General features: G+C 37.7%; 1 protein-coding gene across 1 annotated transcript in view; it reads left to right on the top strand.

Annotated features, from left to right (window-relative positions):
* The first annotated feature begins 2095 nt into the window (after positions 1-2095).
* CCNC (cyclin C) overlaps positions 2096-24394 on the top strand; it is a 101610-nt gene continuing 79311 nt past the window's right edge. The window contains exons 1-2 of the mRNA XM_053710575.1: positions 2096-2248; positions 17170-17276. Coding sequence (XP_053566550.1) covers positions 2217-2248; positions 17170-17276 — 139 coding nt within the window. The 5' untranslated portion in view covers positions 2096-2216. The remainder of the gene's footprint in view (positions 2249-17169; positions 17277-24394) is intronic.

The following is a 24394-nucleotide window of genomic DNA, read 5'->3' as shown; positions in this document are numbered from 1 at the left end:
GAAAGTCCGTGTTGCCCAGCGACAGCCCCAAAACATCACTGCTCTAGAGGAGATCTGCATGCAGGAATGGGCCAACATACCAGCAACAGTGTGCGACAACCTTGTGAAGACTTACAGAAAATGTTTGACCTCTGTCATTGCCAACAAAGGATATATAACAAAGTATTGAGATGAACTTTTGATATTGACCAAATACTTATTTTCCACCATAATTTGCAAATAAATTCTTTCCAAATCAGACAATGTGATTGTCTGGATTTGTTTCCACATTTTGTCTCTCATAGTTGAGGTATACCTATGATGAAAATTACAGGCCTCTCTCATCTTCTTAAGTGGGAGAACTTGCACAATTGGTGGCTGACTAAATACTTTTTTGCTCCACTGTATATCAAAGATACATTTTCATACCCCTTTTCTTCCTGGTTATCATTTTTCCAGTAATGTAATTTCCTTTTTTCCTATCTTAACAATAAGAATTTGATCAGGCACTCAACTTCATTGTGTATTAGAAAGAATAAAGCATGAAACAATGTTAGCACTTCCTTTCAGGTGCTCGCTGCCAGCCCTGGTTCTCCCAAACTTTGTATAGAAGCAGAAAGTGTTGAAAATGGCGACGCTGTGTCACCTCCAGGGAACCAAGCTGCCCATGTCCTCTGAGTCAACCTTGTTGCTTTCACCTCCAAAATAAAAAAGCTTACAATAGTGTAGCAGATTTCAGACAATGTGGTAGGCGCACAAACTGGTTATACTCACAAGATTGCAGTTAAAATAAGCCTTTTATTAAAATCATCACAAAGGCGTCTTCAGGTGCAGCTTCAGGTTTTGTTTAAAATACAGCTCAACGCGTTTCAGCTAAAAGAAGCCTTTATCAAGAGCATAAAGTTAAAACAATTTCTGGAACAAATGGTTATTAATTCTATTTATCTCTCTATTACTGGAGGATGTTTGAGAGCATATGGAAGGGAGGGTTCTCCTGGTCATATCTGGAAGAATTGGGAAGTAATACAGCCTTACTGGACTCAAGTGATTAAAGTTATTAAACTTGCATTGAGCTATTGTATAGAGTAATTCCCATTAAATTTTCTTTAAAGTTAACACCTTTGATTTCTCACAAGTATAAGATATCCGTATTTAAAGGGACATTCTAGTCAATTATTCAGATAGGGCATGCAACTTTCCAATTTACTTTCATCAAATTTGCTTTGTTTTCTTGGAATTCTTTGTTGATAGCTAAACCTAGGTAGGCTGTCATATGCTAATTACTAAATACTTGAAGGTCTCTTCTAATCTCACTGCACTTTGACAGTTTTTTTTATAGGTAGACAGCACTAGTTCATGTGTTCCATATTGATAATATTGTGCTCTCTCCTGTGGAGTTACTTATGAGTAGACACTGATTGGCTAAAATGTAAGTCTGTCAAAAAAATTGAAATAAGGGGCAGTCTTAAGAGGCTTAGATACAAGATAATCACAGAGGTAAAAAAGTATATTAATATAACTGTGTTGGTTATGCAAAACTAGAGAATGGGTAATAAAGGGATTATCTATCTTTTTAAGAAATAACCATTCTGGAGTAGACTGTCCCTTTGAATTTGGGATAAACTGTGTTACAAGCCTCACCCCTCTGAATTGGAAACAAATATATAATTTTGCAGATACCCATAGGAAATTATATCCCTCTTCTTTTTAAGCCACATTGAAAAAAAGAAAATATTACTTTTATGAAGGTGTGCCCAGTTGAGAAATATTATTTTAACTCAATACATTTTTATCTTTACCTTTTTAGCAAGAGATACAATAAAATAAGACTGGCATTTTACCAATCAATTTTAAGAGTATTTGGTTAAACGCTAAACCCACAAGCAAACACAATATTCATGTGTACATTCATAATTGATATATATATATATATATATATATATATATATAAATAAAAGATTTTATTTTAAATACTTTGATATTTGAAAAGGATTCATATAAAACGCTAGAAAGAAAAATATTACAGTTCTCCCAATTGTAGCCCCAAAACTAATCATTTCCGGGTCATATGTGTTGCCTGTTGGGAGTCTTGGGACTGTTTCCGGGTCGTCTATGTACTCTTCCTGAAAGCAATCAATTCCATCTCTGTTCTATCTTAGAGTGGAAAATAGGAACGAATGCGTTTGTGAAATTACGCTGCTAACGCTCTGCATAGTTACGTGCTGTAGTATTGTTTCATGGCGGGGAACTTCTGGCAGAGCTCACACTAGTAAGTGCATGTTTTATATTCCTAACGGCACCAAAAATACGCTCTGTCCCGACATCTTTAAAGTTCCCTGATATGAATGCTGAGTGTATATGTTTTTTAGTAGCCTTATTGGTAAGTGATGTGTAGGGAAAGGGCAGCTGGTCTAACGGTGTCATAGTTATTCTCGTATACAGAATAACAACCATGCTAGCAATCATTGCACAGCTTCTATCTCACAGCAGCTTTATGTTCTATAGTTTATTCTGAATATCAAAAGAAAATAAAAAATAAATAGCTGTGCATTTTTTGAAATCTGACCTGGAACTATATACAGGATACAAATCATCAAATCCCAGAATTATTCCAAAACCCATGCTTAAAACAATAAATATTAAAGTATTTTCCCTCCCATCAAGTCAGTCTTCTCTGCCTGTGTTCACAAATGCAAATGCTTGTCTTTATGCATTCGTTGTCTTTCTGATGATACTATAAGTATTAGACACTACCTAGCTGTTTTATGACATGTAAATTTGTATTGGCTAAATTACATGATTTTTTTTTTTTTTTACACTTGGTCCCATACCCTTTCTGGGCTGTATCATTTTACAGATTCAAAATATCCTGAAATTCTAATCTTTCCCAGTCCCAAGCAAATTGGATAAAGCTGATTTTTTTTTTTTTTTAACACACAAATGGGCAAATCACCCAAAAGCCAGAACCTTTTTTCACCTTTTGCAATGAGATTTTTTAGTGAAAATTTGTCTGCAGTTCATTTTAAAATGACATAACATTTTAAATTAGACAGTTACACTAAAGCAGCAGCTCAATAGCAATGTGTTGATTAACTGGAGAATAAAACACTTTTTAAAGTCATAATATACTGCAGCAGTCGAAAATTGAATAGCAAATTAGCCGCAGGAAAAAAAAGGTACATTGCTCACAAGAACGTCTTATATTTAGGAGTCACAGCTTTGCACAACAATGCACACTGGGAGGAGCCATCAATCAAAGCGCTGCCATTTTGCTGCACTGTAATTGACTGTTCTCTTCAAACAGCGCTTTACTCTGGCTGCAGTGTTAAAGGGACACTGAACTAGAGCATGCCATTTTTAGCATCTTTCTAATTTACTCCTATTATCAATTTTTCTTTGTTCTCTTGCTATCTTTATTTGAAAAAGAAGGAATCTAAGCTTTTTTTTGGGTTCAGAACTCTGGATAGCACTTTTATATTGGTGGATGAATTTATCCACCAATCAGCAAGGACAACCCAGGTTGTTCACCAAAAATGGGTCGGCATCTAAACTCACATTCTTGCATTTCAAATAAAGATACCAAGAGAATGAAGAACATTTGATAATAGGAGTAAATTAGAAAGTTGCTTAAAATATCATGCTCTATCTGAATCACAAAAGAAAAAAATTGGGTTCAGTGTCCCTTTAAGGAAAACTTGTGCTGTGGAGCCCGTGCCGTTTGAAGAGAACAGTCTGAGGTAAAGCAGCACTGCAAAGCAAAAGTGATTAAGTTCCTGCATGTGTCCTTTTCTGTCTGCAGACATGCTGCATTTTCTATGATGACCTCTCGGATCACAGCATCTTCTGCCTTGGGGAATATCACTATAGTTTACTAATCACAGGGGGGAAAAAAGGTACTAGCCCAGAGGGAAAATGTTACTAGTCCACTCAATGTTAAAGATGCAAGTAGTCAATTCTTTTTAACGCTGTCCTTTATTCATATAATGGGAGCAATAATAATATATGATAAATGATATATGTATTATAATTTTAAAAATCTTTCCAATTTGCTCATATCATCTAATGTGCTTAGTTCTCTTAGTATCATTTGTTGAAAAGCATACCTAGATAGGCTCAGAAGCTAAGTGCTAGCTGGTGATTGGTGGGTGCACATATGTGCCTCTTCTCATTAGCTTACCAATGTGTTAAGCTTCCTCCCAGTAGTGCATTGCTGCTCCTTCAATAAAAGATTCCAAGAGATTGAATCAAAATTGATGATAGAAGAAAATTGGAAAGTTGTTAAAATGTATGTTCTATTTGAATCCTAAAAGAAAAACAAGTTGGTTTCATGTCCCTTTTAAAGGGACAGCTAACGCAAACTTTTTCTCCCCTTTAATTTGTTCCCAATGATCAACCTTTCCATGATCCACTTTACCTTCTGGGGTGTATTAAATTGTTTACAAGTATTTCCTTTACCCTTATATTGGCATTTGAAATAGTTGATTTAGCCTGTGGTATCCCCACCTATTCTGAAAGTTTCTGGCCTTAGGTCCAAGCTATAGATTAATTGTGTAAACACAGCTAGCAGAAGAAATTACAATTCCAGTGGGGTATAGAAGAGATCAGGTAAAAATAATTTAATTTTCCATTGTTCTCTCCAAATATTGGTCTTTAGTTTGTGGACAGATAGAAGATAAAGAAGCATGTATATGTACACAAAGTGATAAAGTAATGAGATCTGATTATACCTACAAGCTTAACACATTTTATTAGGTTGTGGCTTCAAAACATAAAATCTGCTATTTCATATGCAGAAATAAACCTAAAAGCAAATTCTCATACATTTTATACCCTGCAATTGGTAAAAAAAAAAGTAATTGGAAACATAGGGAAAACAATTTTACAGTATACTGTCATTTTAAATTCCAAATAGAATTTGCAATTTACAGGGATTCAATAATAAAAATGAACTTTTGTTTTAATAAACTTTTAAAATACATTTTATCATTACATGAGTGTAGATACTATTTAGATCTTCTATTGATAAATATGTGTTCAGAAGCCAAACATCTTATTTGTTGTTGATCAGTCTGATTGATTCACATGATCTTTAACATTTCTGCTCCATCAGGGAAACAATTGCCCCCTCCCCCCAAGACCCCTGTTAACACAAATAATTGTGTTTACTGCAGAAACAAACAGGGCTTACATATTGACAATGCAACCATTCTCCAGATATATTAAAGCAAATACTACGTAACTGGTTATTAAATCTTTGTTTTGTACAGTTCTTAGTGATATTACATCAGCAGTTCTATAGTAGCACATCTTATTGGATCAGCATTAGGTTTAGTTTGGGAACAGCAGTGCTCTGCAGGTCCAGAGCGGCACCTCTATTGTGTGTTTAAGCCCTTTGTGGGAGTTAAACACAAAGTGGTGTAGGCTCAATAGTTTTAAAATGACACACTCCTAATAAATGAACATATGTAATTTTTTATTTTATTTTTAATATTCCGGCCCTTTAAACCAGGGCTCAACAAAACCAGGATCCAGGGAGGCTAGAATTTTACCCTAACTTTTTGGTTTATTCTCCAAGTACTGTATCTTTATACAAATGCCACTGTCTGGCTTCTAAATTTTCTCACTGGCTACTGAATTTTAAACAAATTTATTAACCCCTGCTTTTAACACACAGGGCTAGATTACAAATGGCGCAGTATCATTAGCTTGTGCTCATATTACAAGTTGAAAGTAAACACGAGCGCACTCATTGGTTTAGTGCGACTGAAAACGTAATGACAAAAGTTATAAGCATTCAAAGGTATATGGTTTGAATGGAAAGGGATATATATATATATATATATATATATATATATACATATATATACAAACATATATATATATATATATATATATATATATATATATATATATATATATACACTGTGTGCAGAATTATTAGGCAAATGAGTATTTTGACCACATCATCCTCTTTATGCATGTTGTCTTACTCCAAGCTGTATAGGCTCGAAAGCCTACTACCAATTAAGCATATTAGGTGATGTGCATCTCTGTAATGAGAAGGGGTGTGGTCTAATGACATCAACACCCTATATCAGGTATGCATAATTATTAGGCAACTTCCTTTCCTTTGGCAAAATGGGTCAAAAGAAGGACTTGACAGGCTCAGAAAAGTCAAAAATAGTGAGATATCTTGCAGAGGGATGCAGCACTCTTAAAATTGCAAAGCTTCTGAAGCGTGATCATCGAACAATCAAGCGTTTCATTCAAAATAGTCAACAGGGTCGCAAGAAGCGTGTGGAAAAACCAAGGCGCAAAATAACTGCCCATGAACTGAGAAAAGTCAAGCGTGCAGCTGCCAAGATGCCACTTGCCACCAGTTTGGCCATATTTCAGAGCTGCAACATCACTGGAGTGCCCAAAAGCACAAGGTGTGCAATACTCAGAGACATGGCCAAGGTAAGAAAGGCTGAAAGACGACCACCACTGAACAAGACACACAAGCTGAAACGTCAAGACTGGGCCAAGAAATATCTCAAGACTGATTTTTCTAAGGTTTTATGGACTGATGAAATGAGAGTGAGTCTTGATGGGCCAGATGGATGGGCCCGTGGCTGGATTGGTAAAGGGCAGAGAGCTCCAGTCTGACTCCCGCCAGCAAGGTGGAGGTGGAGTACTGGTTTGGGCTGGTATCATCAAAGATGAGCTTGTGGGGCCTTTTCGGGTTGAGGATGGAGTCAAGCTCAACTCCCAGTCCTACTGCCAGTTTCTGGAAGACACCTTCTTCAAGCAGTGGTACAGGAAGAAGCCTGCATCCTTCAAGAAAAACATGATTTTCATGCAGGACAATGCTCCATCACACGGGTCCAAGTACTCCACAGCGTGGCTGGCAAGAAAGGGTATAAAAGAAGAAAATCTAATGACATGGCCTCCTTGTTCACCTGATCTGAACCCCATTGAGAACCTGTGGTCCATCATCAAATGTGAGATTTACAAGGAGGGAAAACAGTACACCTCTCTGAACAGTGTCTGGGAGGCTGTGGTTGCTGCTGCACGCAATGTTGATGGTGAACAGATCAAAACACTGACAGAATCCATGGATGGCAGGCTTTTGAGTGTCCTTGCAAAGAAAGGTGGCTATATTGGTCACTGATTTGTTTTTGTTTTGTTTTTGAATGTCAGAAATGTATATTTGTGAATGTTGAGATGTTATATTGGTTTCACTAGTAAAAATAAATAATTGAAATGGGTATATATTTGTTTTTTGTTAAGTTGCCTAATAATTATGCACAGTAATAGTCACCTGCACACACAGATATCCCCCTAAAATAGCTATAACTAAAAACAAACTAAAAACTACTTCCAAAACTATTCAGCTTTGATATTAATGAGTATTTTGGGTTCATTGAGAACATGGTTGTTGTTCAATAATAAAATTAATCCTCAAAAATACAACTTGCCTAATAATTCTGCACTCCCTGTGTATGTGTATATATATATATATATATATATATATATATATATATATATATATATATATATATATATATATATATATATATATATATATATATACATATGTCTAAATATGTGTATGTATATAAACATATGTACATATCTACACTCACCGGCCACTTTATTAGGTACACATTATTTATTAGGTACAAATTGCCAATCAGCCAATACCATGGCAGCAACTCAATGCATTTAGGCATCTAGACATGGTGAAGACGACTTGCTGAAGTTCAAACAGAGCATCAGACTACCGAAGAAAGGGGATTTAAGTGACTTTGAATGTGGCATGTTTGTTGGTGACAGATGGGCTGGTCTAAGTATTTAAAAAACTGCTGATCACCTGGGATTTTCACACACAAACATCTCTACGGTTTACAGAGAATAGTCTAAAAAAAGAGAAAATATCCAGTGAGCGGCAGTTGTGTGAACGACAATGATTTGAGGTCAGAGGAGAATGGACAGACTGTTTCGAGATGATTGAAAGGCAACAGTAACTCAAATAACCACTCGTTACAACCAAGGTATGCAGAATACCATCTCTGAACGCACAACACATCAAACCTTTTAACAGATGGGCTACAGCAGCAGAAGACATTGGGTGCCACTCCTGTTAGCTAAGAACAGGAAACTGAGGCTACAATTCTCACAGACTCACCAAAATTAGACAATAGAAGATTGGAAAAACATTGCCTGGTCTAAGTCTCAATTCCAGCTGCGACATTCAGATGGTAGGGTCAGAATTTGGCGTAAACATGAAAGCATGGATCTATCCTGCCTTGTATCAACAGTTCAGGCTTGTGGTGGTGTAATGGTGTGGGGGATAGTTTCTTGGCACACTTTGGGCCCCTTAGTACCAGTTGAACATCGTTTAAATGCCACAGCCTACCTGAGTTTTGTTGTTGACCATGTCCATCCCTTTATGACTACAGTGTACCCATCTTCTGATGGGTACTTCCAGTAGGATAATGCACCATGTCACAAAGCTCAAATCATCTCAAACTGGTTTCTTGAACATGACAATGAGTTAACTGTACTCCAATGGCCTCCACAGTCACCAGATCTCATTCCAATAGAGCACCTTTGGGATGTGGTGGAACGGGAGATTTGCATCATGGATGTGCAGCCCACAAATCTGCAGCAACTGCGTGATGCTATCATGTCAATATGGACCAAAATCTGAGAAATGTTTCCAACACCTTGTTTCTATGCCACAATGAATTAAGGCTAAAGGGGGTCCAACCTGGTACTAGCAAGGTGTATCTAATAAAGTGGCCAGTGAGTGTTTATATATACATACATACATACACATGCAATATACATTTTATTTTAAATCGCTGTTTTCATATTTAGAAGAACTTTTCAGATTATTTTTCCAGTTATATTATACCTTTACCCAATTGTTTTCTTTTGCGATTCAGTTAGAGCAGTGTTTCCCAACCGTGATCCTCAAGTACCCCCAACAGTCCTGGTTTTTATTATAGCTGAACATAGGTGAAATAATCAGTTGATGGATGAGAGCAGGTTGGTTACTGATCAGCTGATTACGTCACCTGTGCACTGGTTCAGCTATAATGAAAACCAGGCCTGTTGGGGGTACTTGAGGACCGCGGTTGGGAAACACTGAGTTAGAGCATGCAATTTTAATTAACTTTCTAATTTACTCCTATTATCAATGTTCTTCATTCTCTTGGTATTTTTAATTGAAAAGCAAGAATGTAAGTTTAGATGCCGGCCCATTTCTTATGAATACCTGGGTTGTTCTTGCTGATTGGTGGATAAATTAATCCACCAATAAACAAGTGCTATCCAGGGACTGGACTTTCTTTTTCAAATAAAGATAGCAAGAGAATGAAGAAAAATGAATAAGAGTAAATTGGAAAGTTGCTTAAAATTTGCATTCTCTATCCGAATCACGAAAGAAAATAATTGGGTTCAGTTTCCCCGTTTTAATCATTAATATTTGATCATCTTTTCAACTGTATTTATCAGAAGGAGAAAAATGATTACCTTAATAATAATTGAAATAGTTTTATTTAACTAAAATAATATATTTTTCTCCAACATTGGTGTGTCCGGTCCACAGCGTCATCCTTACTTGTGGGATATTCTCTTCCCCAACAGGAAATGGCAAAGAGTCCCAGCAAAGCTGGTCACATGATCCCTCCTAGGCTCCGCCCACCCCAGTCATTCTCTTTGCCGTTGTACAGGCAACATCTCCACGGAGATGGTTAAGAGTTTTTTGGTGTTTAAATGTAGTTTTAGTCTTCTATCAAGTGTTTGTTATTTTAAAATAGTGCTGGTATGTACTATTTACTCTGAAACAGAAAAGGATGAAGATTTCTGTTTGTAAGAGGAAGATGATTTTAGCAGACAGTAACTAAAATCGATTGCTGTTTCCACACAGGACTGTTGAGATGAAGTAACTTCAGTTGGGGGAAACAGTTAGCAGACTTTTCTGCTTAAGGTATGACTAGCCATATTTCTAACAAGACCAAGTAATGCTGGAAGGCTGTCATTTCCCCTCATGGGGACCGGTAAGCCATTTTCTTAGTTAAACATAAAAGAATAAAGGGCTTCAAAAAGGGCTTATAAACTGGTAGACATTTTTCTGGGCTAAAACGATTGCTTTACTAGGCATATTATGCAGATTCTAACTAATAATTGGTATTATAATCTTGGGGAACGTTTAAAAAAAATGGCAGGCACTGTGTTGGACACCTTTTTCAGATGGGGGCTTTTCTAGTTGTAGACAGAGCCTCATTTTCGCGCCACTAATGCGCAGTTGTTTTTGGAGAGCAAGGCATGCAGATGCATGTGTCAGGAGCTAAGAATCACTGAAAAAGCTTATAGAAGGCGTCATTTGGTATCGTATTCCCCTCTGGGCTTGGTTGGGTCTCAGCAAAGCATATAGCTGGGACTGTATAGGGGTTAAATGTAAAAACGGCTCCGGTTCCGTTAATTTAAGGGTTAAAGCTCTGAAATTTGGTGTGCAATACTTTTAATGCTTTAAGACACTGTGGTGAAACAATTTGAACAATTCCTTCATACTTTTTCACATATTCAGTAATAAAGTGTTTTCAGTTTGAAATTGAAAGTGACAGTAACGGTTTTATTTTAAGTTTAAGCCTGTTTAACATGTCTGTACCATCAGTTAAGCTATGTTCTATCTGTATGAAAGCCAATGTGTCTCCCCATTTAAATTTATGTGATAATTGTGCCATAGTGTCCAAACAAAGTAAGGACAGTAATGCCACAGATAATGATATTGCGCAAGATGATTCCTCAAATGAGGGGAGTAAACATGATACTACATCATCCCCTACTGTGTCTACACCAGTTATGCCCACACAGGAGGCCCCTAGTACATCTAGTGCGCCAATACTTATTACCATGCAACAATTAACGGCTGTAATGGATAACTCCATAGCGAATCTTTTATCCAAAATGCCTACTTATCAGAGAAAGCGCGATTGCTCTGTTTTAAACACTGAAGAGCAAGAGGACGCTGATGATAACTGTTCTGACATACCCTCACACCAATCTCAAGGGGCCATGAGGGAGGTTTTGTCTGATGGAGAAATTTTCAGATTCAGGAAAAATTTCTCATCAAGCTGAACCTGATGTTGTGACATTTAAATTTAAATTAGAACATCTCCGCGCACTGCTTAAGGAGGTGTTATCTACTCTGGATGATTGTGACAATTTGGTCATTCCAGAGAAATTATGTAAGATGGACAAGTTCCTAGAGGTTCCGGTGCCCCCCGACGCTTTTCCTATACCCAAGCGGGTGGCGGACATAGTAAATAAAGAGTGGGAAAGGCCTGGCATACCTTTTGTTCCCCCCCCCCCCCTATATTTAAGAAATTATTTCCTATAGTCGACCCCAGAAAGGACTTATGGCAGACAGTCCCCAAGGTCGAGGGGGCGGTTTCTACTCTAAACTAACGCACTACTATTCCTATCGAAGATAGTTGTGCTTTCAAAGATCCTATGGATAAGAAATTAGAGGGTTTGCTTAAAAAGATTTTTGTACAGCAAGGTTACCTTCTACAACCAATTTCATGCATTGTTCCTATCACTACGGCAGCGTGTTTCTGGTTCGAGGAACTAGAAAAATCGCTTAGTAAAGAATCTTCGTATGAGGAGGTTATGGACAGAGTTCAAGCACTTAAATTGGCTAACTTTTGTTTTAGATGCCGCTTTGCAATTAGCTAGATTAGCGGCGAAAAATTCAGGGTTTGCTATCGTGGCGCGCATAGCGCTTTGGCTAAAGTCTTGGTCAGCGGATGTGTCTTCCAAGACAAAATTGCTTAACATTCCTTTCAAAGGTAAAACATTATTTGGACCTGATTTGAAAGAGATTATTTCAGACATCACTGGGGGAAAGGGCCACGCCCTCCCACAAGGTAGGCTTATTTTTAGCCTTAAAAGACCTAATTTTCGTCCCTTTCGCAGAAACGGTCCAGTCTCTAATTCTGTATCCTCTAAGCAAGAGGGTATTACTTCACAACCCAAACCAGCCTGGAAACCAATGCAAGGCTGGAACAAGGGTAAGCAGGCCAAGAAGCCTACCACTGCTACCAAAACAGCATGAAGGGATAGCCCCCGATCCGGGACCGGATCTTGTGGGGGGCAGACTTTCTCTCTTTGCTCAGGCTTGGGCAAGAGATGTTCGGGATCCTTGGGCGCTAGAAATAGTTTCTCAAGGTTATCTTCTGGAATTCAAGGAACTACCCCCAAGGGGAAGGTTCCACAGGTCTCAATTATCTTCAAGCCAAATAAAGAGTCAGGCATTCTTACATTGCGTAGAAGACCTGTTGAATATGGGAGTGATGCATCCAGTTCCAATAAGAGAACAAGGAATGGGATTTTATTCCAATCTGTTCATAGTTCCCAAAAAAGAGGGAACTTTCAGACCAATTTTGGATCTAAAGATCCTAAACAAATTTCTCAGGGTACCATCGTTCAAAATGGAAACTATTCGAACGATCCTACCTACTATCCAGGAAAATCAATTTATGACTACCGTGGATTTAAAGGATGCGTACCTACATATTCCTATCCACAAGGAACATCATCAGTTCCTAAGGTTCGCTTTTCTGGACAAGCATTACCAGTTTGTGGCACTTCCATTCGGATTAGCCACTGCTCCAAGGATTTTCACAAAGGTACTAGGGTCCCTTCTAGCGGTTCTAAGACCAAGGGGCATTGCAGTAGTACCTTACTTGGACGACATCTTGATTCAAGCGTCGTTCCTGTCAAAAGCAAAGGCTCATACGGACATCGTCCTAGCCTTTCTCAGATCTCACGGATGGAAGGTGAACAGAGAAAAAAGTTCTCTGTCCCAGTCAACAAGAGTTCCCTTGGGAACAATAATAGATTCCTTAGAAATGAGGATTTTTCTGACAGAGGTCAGAAAATCAAAACTTCTAAGCTCTTGTCAAGTACTTCATTCTGTTCATCGTCCTTCCATAGCGCAGTGCATGGAAGTAATAGGATTGATTGTTGCAACAATGGACATAATTCCTTTTGCACGAATTCATCTAAGACCATTACAGCTGTGCATGCTCAGACAGTGGAATGGGGATTATACAGACTTGTCTCCGACGATTCAAGTAGATCAAAAGACCAGAGATTCACTCCGTTGGTGGCTGACCCTGGACAATCTGTCACAGGGAATGAGCTTCCGCAGACCAGAGTGGGTCATTGTCACGACCGACGCCAGCCTAGTGGGCTGGGGCGCGGTCTGGGAATCCCTGAAAGCTCAGGGTCTATGGTCTCGGGTAGAGTCTCTTCTCCCGATAAACATTCTGGAACTGAGAGCGATATTCAATGCTCTCAGAGCTTGGCCTCTACTAGCAAAGGCCAAATTCATAAGGTTTCAGTCAGACAACATGACGACCGTTGCATATATCAATCATCAGGGGGGAACAAGGAGTTCCCTGGCGATGAAAGAAGTGACCAAGATAATTCAATGGGCGGAGGATCACTCCTGCCACTTGTCTGCGATCCACATCCCAGGAGTGGAAAATTGGGAAGCGGATTTTCTGAGTCGTCAGACATTCCATCCGGGGGAGTGGGAACTCCATCCGGAAATCTTTGCCCAAATAACTCAATTATGGGGCATTCCAGACATGGATCTGATGGCGTCTCATCAGAACTTCAAGGTTCCTTGCTACGGGTCCAGATCCAGGGATCCCAAGGCGACTCTAGTAGATGCACTAGTAGCACCTTGGACCTTCAACCTAGCTTATGTATTCCCACCGTTTCCTCTCATCCCCAGGCTGGTAGCCAGGATCAATCAGGAGAGGGCCTCGGTGATCTTGATAGCTCCTGCGTGGCCACGCAGGACTTGGTATGCAGACCTGGTGAATATGTCATCGGCTCCACCATGGAAGCTACCTTTGAGACAGGACCTTCTTGTTCAGGGTCCATTCGAACATCCGAATCTGGTTTCCCTCCAACTGACGGCTTGGAGATTGAACGCTTGATTCTATCAAAGCGTGGGTTTTCAGATTCTGTAATAGATACTCTGATTCAGGCTAGAAAGCCTGTAACTGGAAAAATTTACCATAAAATATGGAAAAATATATCTGTTGGTGTGAATCTAAAGGATTCCCATGGAACAAGATAAAAATTCCTAAGATTCTATCCTTTCTACAAGAAGGTTTGGAGAAAGGATTATCTGCAAGTTCTCTGAAGGGACAGATCTCTGCTTTATCTGTTTTACTTCACAAAAGACTGGCAGCTGTGCCAGATGTTCAAGCATTTGTTCAGGCTCTGGTTAGGATCAAGCCTGTTTACAGACCTTTGACTCCTCCCTGGAGTCTAAATCTAGTTCTTTCAGTTCTTCAAGGGGTTCCGTTTGAACCTTTACATTCCGTAGATATTAAGTTACTATCTTTTTTGTTTTTGGTTGCAATCTCTTCTGCTAGAAGAGTTTCAGAGTTATCTGCTCTGCAGTGTTCTCCTCCTTATCTGGTGTTCCATGCCGATAAGGTGGTTTTGCGTACTAAGCCTGGTTTTCTTCCTAAAGTTGTTTCTAACAAAAATATTAACCAGGAGATAGTTGTACCTTCTTTGTGTCCGAATCCAGTTTCAAAGAAGGAGCGTTTGTTACACAATTTGGACGTTGTCCGTGCTCTAAAATTCTATTTAGAGGCTACTAAAGATTTCAGACAAACATCATCTTTGTTTGTTGTTTATTCTGGTAAAAGGAGAGGTCAAAAAGCGACTTCCACCTCTCTTTCCTTTTGGCTTAAAAGCATTATCCGTTTGGCTTATGAGACTGCCGGACGGCAGCCTCCTGAAAGAATCACAGCTCACTCCACTAGGGCTGTGGCTTCCACATGGGCCTTCAAGAACGAGGCTTCTGTTGACCAGATATGTAAGGCAGCGACTTGGTCTTCACTGCACACTTTTGCCAAATTTTACAAATTTGATAATTTTGCTTCTTCGGAGGCTATTTTTGGGAGAAAGGTTTTGCAAGCTGTGGTGCCTTCCGTTTAGGTGACCTGATTTGCTCCCTCCCTTCATCCGTGTCCTAAAGCTTTGGTATTGGTTCCCACAAGTAAGGATGACGCCGTGGACCGGACACACCAATGTTGGAGAAAACAGAATTTATGCTTACCTGATAAATTACTTTCTCCAACGGTGTGTCCGGTCCACGGCCCGCCCTGGTTTTTTTAATTAGGTCTGATGAATTATTTTCTTTAACTACAGTCACCACGGTATCATATGATTTCTCCTATATATATTTCCTCCTGTCCGTCGGTCGAATGACTGGGGTGGGCGGTGCCTAGGAGGGATCATGTGACCAGCTTTGCTGCCATTTCCTGTTGGGTTAGAGAATATCCCACAAGTAAGGATGACGCCGTGGACCGGACACACCGTTGGAGAAAGTAATTTATCAGGTAAGCATAAATTCTGTTATTTTTTAGTGTTTGCCCCTCATTTACTCACACTAAGGTCCTTGTGCACATTTATTTCACTCCAAACAATCTTCTATACATTGAGCTTCTTGAAACTTAGTATATGTTGATTTTGTGTACAATTTGTGGGGGAGCAATGGCATTAAAGGGACAGTTTAGTCAAAATTAAACTTTCATGATTCAGAAAGAACATTACATTTTTAACAATTTTCCATTTTACTTCACTTATCTCATTTGCTTTGTTCATTTGGTATCCATTGTTGAAAAGCATACATAGGTAGGCTCAGAAGCAATGCACAAATGGGAGCTAGCTGCTTGTCTGTCTCATCCAATTTGTTCAGCTAGGCCCCAGTAGAGCATTGCTCTCTGTCAACAAATGATACCAAGAGAATTAAGCAAATTTTGATAAAATAAAATATGAAATCGAAAATTGTATGCTCTATCCGAAAACCAAAAGTTTTTTTTTTGTTTTTTTCCATGATTATGTTCCTTTATGGTCTATTTCTCAACTATGCTTATTTTATAACATTTGCTGTGAGGAAGTGGCATGTTTTTTTCTGCAGGCCCAAATTTATAGTTTTGAGACCTACAAAACCAATAATATGTAATATCTTCAAGATGTAAAAATTGCCCAAAATAATCTGACACACAGAAACCTCTGGGAGAGCATGACATGAATGCATTAATGGAATGAATCTACCAAAAAAAAAAAACTAATCTATTTCAGGGTGAATAACCTAATTGATTAGAAATTTATCTTTAGATAGATTTTTTTTTCCTCCTCGTGTGTGTGTGTGTGTGTATATATATATATATATATATATATATATATATATATATATATATATATATATATATATATATTAATGTGTGTGCATAATATGTGTGTATGTATATATATATATATATATATATATATATATATATATATATATAATTATGTGTTTGTGTGTATATATATATATATATATATATATATATATATATATATATATATATATATATATATAATGTGTATGTAGAAGTTGAGAGTAAGGTAAAGTAACTGAATGACTCGGTCTATAACAGGAACTGAAGAGAAGTTGTGTCGGTGCCTCTCCCAACACAAACCTGAGTCTGCAGACCGCAGCTGCTAGATACTCAGATACATATAAATACAAAAAGAATCTCTTGTTTACAATTCCCAGACCACTTGTATAATCCACTGAAGACCGGCACTTTACAAGCACATAACACAGTATTGTGTAAAAAAGTTCATACCTTTTTTTTATTTTCAGTGTTTACAAACAAAATATATATACATTTTTTTATTTTTTTATTTTATGCTCCTATCTGAATCTTGAAATAAACAAATTGGGGTTCATGTCCCTTTTTAAGGAGCAATTTCTTATATATTTAACACTACAGTTATAACAAGTCACTAAAAACATGTTCAATCAATTTTACTGTACGGTATCCCTTTAAAGGGACATATTGAGAAAATGACATGCTCTAATTCATTAGTGTCATTTTAAGAATAGCTTCCCCGAACTCTAAAAAAAATTACAAGCTCTAAGAAATTAGACCATATGTCATTTTTCCATTGTTGTTGCCTTTTCATGACTCTTTAACTAATTCAACGTTTTCAAATGCTAAGATATACAGAGCACAAGTATACCTACACTGCATGTTTGGTTTTCAGTAACTCACTGCACCTATTAAAAATGTGTTGTTTCTCCCCCCCCCCCCCCCCCCTCTTTTCCAGTTTACAATGGATTTTGGATAAACAAGATTTATTAAAGGAGAGACAAAAGGACTTGAAATTTTTGGCAGAAGAAGAATATTGGAAATTACAGATATTTTTTACAAATGGTAAAATCTGTTTTTATTTTTTTAACTTTATATTTCCTCTAGATAGATTATTTATTTTTTTAATGTGATTGCTGGCACTAAGAGTATGTTGTGTAGCCAAGGCTGCCCTGTTTGTCTATTTTTCACAGGTTGCAAAGCGCTTCTCTAGAATGTTCCTTTTAGAAAACTAGTTGTCTGGATTGGGGTGATGCTATTTTGAGACACTTGATGACTTTTAGAAAATCCTCTCAAATCTGGCTTGTTAAATATAATTGAGGGTTGGATCTAAGAACCACTTTAGTATAGATGGAATTTTATCTCTTTGGGTTTTGATGGTTGGAGCGTGTCTGCCATATTCCACAAGTTATGTAGCGACCTCACGAGTCCCAAGTTTTAATCCATTTTTCTGGGCTGGTTTATCACTGTCAAAAGGCGAAGCAAGTTTCCTTTTTGTTTTTATACGCATGCACAAAATTGTATATATTTCTCCTTATGGCCAGCGAATCCTGATCATGCAGTGACTCTCACACGCAATCTTATAGCACATGTGTGAATGTCACAATCGTGATTGTCTGGCTACTCCAGAGTAAACATTGAATCTATTTTTACAAATTGACTCGCTGTTCACCTGGATCAGAACCAGTAAGTATTTGTTGCTTATTTTTATGCAAAGTTATACATTTTATATCGTAAATGCTAAGTTGCAATCAAAATTTTATTACATTTATAAAAAAAAATTATGACTTTCTTACAAGAAAAATGTGTTGCTCATTTGTGATAGGGGGACGATAGGCTAAACCGCTTGCTTGTACTCTAGCGATGAATCTTGTCATTCACGATTTACTTGGTTGATTGACATTATTGATTTGGCATATGCGCCATTTTAATTCAATATCGGGAGCTCGCTTAGGGAATGACATGTACAGCGGTTGGAACCTCTGCACACGTCACGGAGAAGCCCAAGTGGAGTATCATGGGGCGGAGCTTTAGAGTGCAACGAAACAAGATCAAAATGAATAAAGAAAAAAAAAAACACAAAAAAATAGTGTTTCAACTTTTATGACTAGATTGTCATTTATTCTGTTCACAGCCGCATCTGTGTTAAAGTGCATCAAGTAGTGGATGGTGGGAGATAGTGGGGAGCAGCTATAGGTGTCTTGGGATCTTTAAACAATGGTGCCAGGGACTAATTTCAAGTCGCCGGGGTTTGCTGAACCCTGCATTGAAGCGGCATTGAACATTAAATCCATTTTATAAGCAATGTACTGAGTTTATTCTCCACATCCCACTAGTCATGGGTGCAGCCATGTTGAAATCTCTTGCAACATTCCAGTGCCGACCTGTTTGTATGCATGTCATTTTATTTGGGAGGTGTTTATAGTGATCAAAAGGGACATAGAACCCAGAAATGTTCTTTCATGATTCAGACAGAACATACAATTTTAAACAACTTCCCATTGTACTTCTATTATCAAATTTTCTTTGTTTTCTTCTGATCCTTTTTTGAAAAGTAGGAAGGTAAGTTCATGAGTGTGCACGTGTCTGCAGCACTATATGGCAGCAGTTTTGCTACAGTGTTATACATTAGCAAAGGCACTAAATGACGTCACCATTTCCTGTAATGTACTGCTCCAGACATGTACACCCTGGTTATCTAGATATATCTTCAACAAAGAATAACATGAGAACAAAGCAAATTTGATACAATAAGTAAATTGATTTTTTTTTTTAATTGTATTCTCTATCTGAAACATGAGAGAAAATGTTTGGATTTCATGTCCCTTTAAATATTTTGGAGTAATATAGTTATGTTTGGTATTTTTACATTGGGGTATAACTTTTATTATGCATTTTATCTATCCCCATATTTACATGTTTATTTTTACATTACTTGAGGAATAATTGTCATTTTTCTGTACAGTATTTGCCACTATTTTTACTATTGTAATTTATGCATAAGTCACTACACATTTTGCATGATTTTATAACCAAAAAGCGAACGTTATAGGTTGTTACAACAACCTTGCAGTGTAGTCTGTAATTGGCTGCTGCCATATGATTTTTTTATTTTATTTGCTAATTTAGTGTTTTTATAAATGTGATTTCATCATCATACAGTTAAGTGCTGTAATCATGTAATTTCTCCATCTTTATTTTTTTTTTTTAAAAAAAAGACAAACATAATCTTTAATGTCACACACACAAGAAAGGGATGTTCATGTGAGCAATAGACAATATTCTGAAATATCAGAAAACCTTAGAAGAAGGCTTAGATGTTCATAAACTTTTAGTAAGACAAATGATCTACTAACACATTAGTTAATGCAACATAACAATGACACAAAACACAATCTGTCCCTGCAGTTCTCTTTAAAGCTTTTTTTTTTAACTCGTTATAGAATCCATTGGCCAAAGCTCTGCATTTTATACTGGATTCCGCCATATTGTAGCTTGCGTATTGTTGCATCCTGTGACAGAAGCAGCGCATTTTCACAGATCAGCGAATGTTACCATTTTTTTTTAAAGCTGTATATTGCACTTCAGTTGAGCACATATAAAATACGGCGGGAGCATTATATTTTTGCAGTCCCCCCCCCCCCCCCCCCCCCCAGTTTAAGGGTTACATAACAAATATAAGCTCCAAGATGCCGGTACCCAGTGTGGAGGTACAGAGCTCCCCTAACTGGTAAGAGAATGACTTTGAAGACAGGTGCAGTAGGAAAACAATACCATGGCGAGTAGTAACCATGCTACTGTAGTTGTGTTCAACTATTTCATGTCCCTTTAACAACACAAAGGTTGAACAGAACAAATATTGTGTTCTGCAATGGCCAAGTCTGATTCTTAGACCGTAACACAATTTAGGTGCTGTGGCGTGACCTAAGCTTGACTATAAGCTATTGACATAATGTATACAATAAATAATAGTGAACATACATGTTTGTGTAATGGGAAATGGCCTAAAATTCTTCCTAACTATTGTGCAAGTCTGTGTAACTGCTAATGGTTCATATACTTTTCAAATCTAGATTTTGAATGTTAAAGTTTGAATGTTAAAACTTTTCTTTCACTCATGGTTAGTGTTGGCTGAAGCCATTTATTATCAATCAACTGTGTTTATCTGACCGTGGTTTGGTTTCAACATAACCCCTCATTTTCTACTTCTTGATTAGAGTTTGAACACTGCTGATTGGCATTCTCAATTCCTTGGATATTTTTTTATATCCCTTTCCTGTTTTATCAAGTTAAACTACCTTTTTCCTGCAGATCCTTTGACAATTCTTTTGCTTTCCCCATGACTCAGAATCCAGAAATGTCAGTGCAGCACTGGATGAAAGATGCAAGGGTCTATCAGGAGTCAAGAAACTCCTTAACCTTTGACACATACACACACACATACACACACACTACAAGCAAACCGATCACAGGTGAGGATGGTTACCTTTAATAGCCATTCAAAGCCCTTTGTGTCAACTTGTGTGCATGTTATCAGGCCAAAATCACCAGGGTATGTAAACTTTTGATCAGGGTCATTTGGATAGTTTCTGTTGTCATTATGATTTAAAAAGAGACCTATAACTAGTTAAACTAATTTTAACAGAGAATACAATCCAGTTTAGAAATAGAACCAGTTACCACAATAGTGTAATACTGAATAACTCTGCTGAGACAGAGATGATATAAATGTTAAAAAATGTTCCATATCATTCATACATTTAAATTTTATTGTTATCAACTAGGAACATGCACACATTCAGTAGCAAGGCTAAGAATTAAAAACACTTAAACTTGGTGGATTGCACAATCGCAATGAGTACTAACATTAGTAATAAACCATAGTATTCAGCTATCCTCAGTCTGTAAATTTATTATCAGTAAACTAAGCCCTTACAATCCAAGGGCTGATTTAATTTTACTTGTATTTCTTATAAGGACCAGAGGATGTGATACTTGGTCTTAAATTAATAGTACATAACTAATATCCACACAAGCAAGCAAATTAAAAAAGGACGAACAGGAGAGACAGAGCTACTCCTGACGGACCCCTGACGCGCGTTTCACGAACGCTTCCTCAGAGGGGGTGCGGGCCGCTGCTACTCAGCGTGCTATATTGCGACAGTTATCCCACCTCCTTCTGATAATTGGTCAGAAGGAGGTGGGATAACTGCCGCAATATAGCACACTGAGTAGCAGCGGCCCGCACCCCCTCTGAGGAAGCGTTTGTGAAACGCGCGTCAGGGGTCCGTCAGGAGTACCTCTGTCTCTCCTTTTCGTCCTCTCTTCTGCCACCTCTCTATACACACACTATATATAGCATCCCACTGTGAGTACACCCTCACATTTTTGTAAATATTTTATTATATCTTTTCATATGACAACACTGAAGAAATGACACTTTGCTACAATGTAAAGTAGTGAGTGTACAGCCTGTATAACAGTGTAAATTTGCTGTCCCCTCCAAATAACTTAACACACAGCCATTAATGTCTAAATGGAAATTTTCAGAGCGGCCGCTCCAAACTCATCATAGGGCGCTAATGATCAGCTTTTACTGGTGACGTCAGATGCAACGAAAATGCACATGGGCCGAGTGCAATGCCGGGGAAAGGAGTAAACCAACTGCCGTAGAAACTCCAGCAGCAAATATTTGAACAAGAAGTTTTATTTCTTCACATCATATAGATACAGCACATGGAGTAAACATCTGACGCATTTTGCGCTCTCTAGTGTCGCTTCAACATAGGCTAAGGATATTACACCGGTGGCCATCTTATATAGTGGTCACAGGTAATTACCATATTAACTCTTTAATGTAATACATGATTATAACACACAGCATTAAAAACAGAAAATATCACAGATTATTCAAGTCCTATTTTTGCTGAATGGCAAGTTAAGGGAAGAATACAAGCAAGTCACTCAAATGTTAATAACAAAACTAACTGCTTAACATTGTGAGCCCTCTCAAAATATTGAGAAACTATTCCAGTATCTGAATAAAGTTGGCAATAATACAAATATATAAACATTTAATACTAACAAAGATATCACAATTAATATTTAAATCAATACTAGAATATTTTTATTAATGTTTATTATTTATTTACACCAAGATTGGGATGAATATATTTATACAAAAGAGAGACCTTGTATCATATGACAACCTTGTCAATATTATCTTTCTAAAATCTTCATCACCAATGATGGTCATAAATAATTTACTAAAGTTAATTAATTGGGTATATAAAGACTGCTGCTACGAGACAGAAGGAATTAGTAACCATATCAAGAACTTAGAAATGGCTCAAGGTGGAAGTAACCTATACAAAATAACTGATGTCCCATTCAAGGTTTCTTGTATCTGTTTCCTCCCCTAGAGGAAGTCTTAGGCACATAGATTATTCTCCCTGTAAAATCTCCAATATTCGTAAAATGAAAAAGATGAAAGTGTCTGGCCACCGTAGAGTCCCTATTAAAATTTTTGACATCATTTACATGCTCTGGGATCCTCACCTTCACCTCCCTTGTCGTCTTACCAACGTACTGCATATGGCAATACTTGCACTCTAACATGTAGACTGCAAATGTGGTTTTACAATTCGCATAAAACGATATTCAGTCATTCAGTCTTCAGTCATTTCATCTACAGCTGAACTAAAAACATTAGTTACTTCCATCATACTGCAAGTTAAAGGGACGCTGAACCCAAATTTTTTCTTTCGTGATTCAGATAGAGCATGCAATTTAAGCAACTTTCTAATTTTACTCTGTTTATCATTTTTTCTTCGTTCTCTTGCTATCTTTATTTGAAAAAGAAGGCATCTAAGCATTTTATTAGTTCAGGACTCTGGCCAGCACTTTTTTATTGGTGGATGAATTTATCCATCAGTCAGCAAGAACATCCCAGGTTGTTCACCAAAAATGGGCCGGCATCTAAACTTACATTCTTTCATTTTAAATAAAGATACCAAGAGAATTAAGAAAATTTGATAATAGGAGTAAATTAGAAAGTGACTTAAAATCGCATGCTATATCTGAATCACAAAAGAAAAAATGTGGGTTCAGTGTCCCTTTAAACGGGTTCTTGATCCACATCTGAAATTCCCCTATTGCTTAATATATTCGGAACCAAACTAGGGGCCAATTTTAATGCAACAAAAAGAAAATAACAGCCGCACTAAAAAGGCGCCAATTTCTTCTATAAAGGTAAGACGAGTCCACTGATTCATCCTTGTGGGATATTATCCTTCCCTACAGGAAGTGGCAAAGAGCACCACAGCAGAGCTGTCTATATAGCTCCTTCCTTAGCTCCACCCCACAGTCATTCTCTTTGCCTACTCTAAGTACTAGGAAGGGTAAAGTGAAAGAGGTGATAAAATATTAGTTTTTAATTTCTTCAATCAAGAGTTTATTATTTTTAAATGGTACTGGTGTGTACTATTTACTCTCAGGCAGCAGATAGATGAAGACTGCTGCCTGGAGGATGATGATCTTAGCATTTGTAACTAAGGTCCATTGCTGTTCCCACAGAGGTTGAGGAGTACAGTTAACTTCAGTGTGAGGAACGGTTTCATGGTATGCAGCAATGAGGTATGTTCAGTCATTTTTTTTCTGGAGAGACTGTGTATTTCAGAAGGGCTCTAGAAATAGTAACCCAGGGGTATCTTGCAAATTTCAAAGATTCTCTCCAAGGGGGAGATTCCATCTTTATCAATTGTCTGTAAACCAGACAAAAAGAGAGGCGTTCTTACGATGTGTAGAAGACCTATATTCCATGGGAGTGATTTGCCGAGTTCCGGAAACAGAACAGGGGCAAGGGTTCTACTCCAATCTGTTTGTGGTTCCCAAAAAAGAGGGAACTTTCAGACCAATTTTGGATCTCAAGATTCTAAACATATTCCTCAGAGTCCCATCCTTCAAGATGGAGACCATTCGGACTATTTTGCCAATGATCCAGGAGGGGTCAATATATGACCACTGTGGACTTAAAGGATACGTATCTACACATTCCTATCCACAAAGATCATCACCAGTTCCTCAGGTTGGCCTTTCTGGACAAGCATTACCAGTTTGTGGCTCTTCCCTTCGGGTTGGCCACGGCTCCCAGAATTTTCACAAAGGTGCTAGGGTCCCTTCTG

The sequence above is a fragment of the Bombina bombina genome, chromosome 4 (genome assembly GCF_027579735.1).
Source record: "Bombina bombina isolate aBomBom1 chromosome 4, aBomBom1.pri, whole genome shotgun sequence".
NCBI lineage: Eukaryota > Metazoa > Chordata > Amphibia > Anura > Bombinatoridae > Bombina > Bombina bombina.
This window is presented reverse-complemented; position numbering and strand designations above follow the sequence as displayed.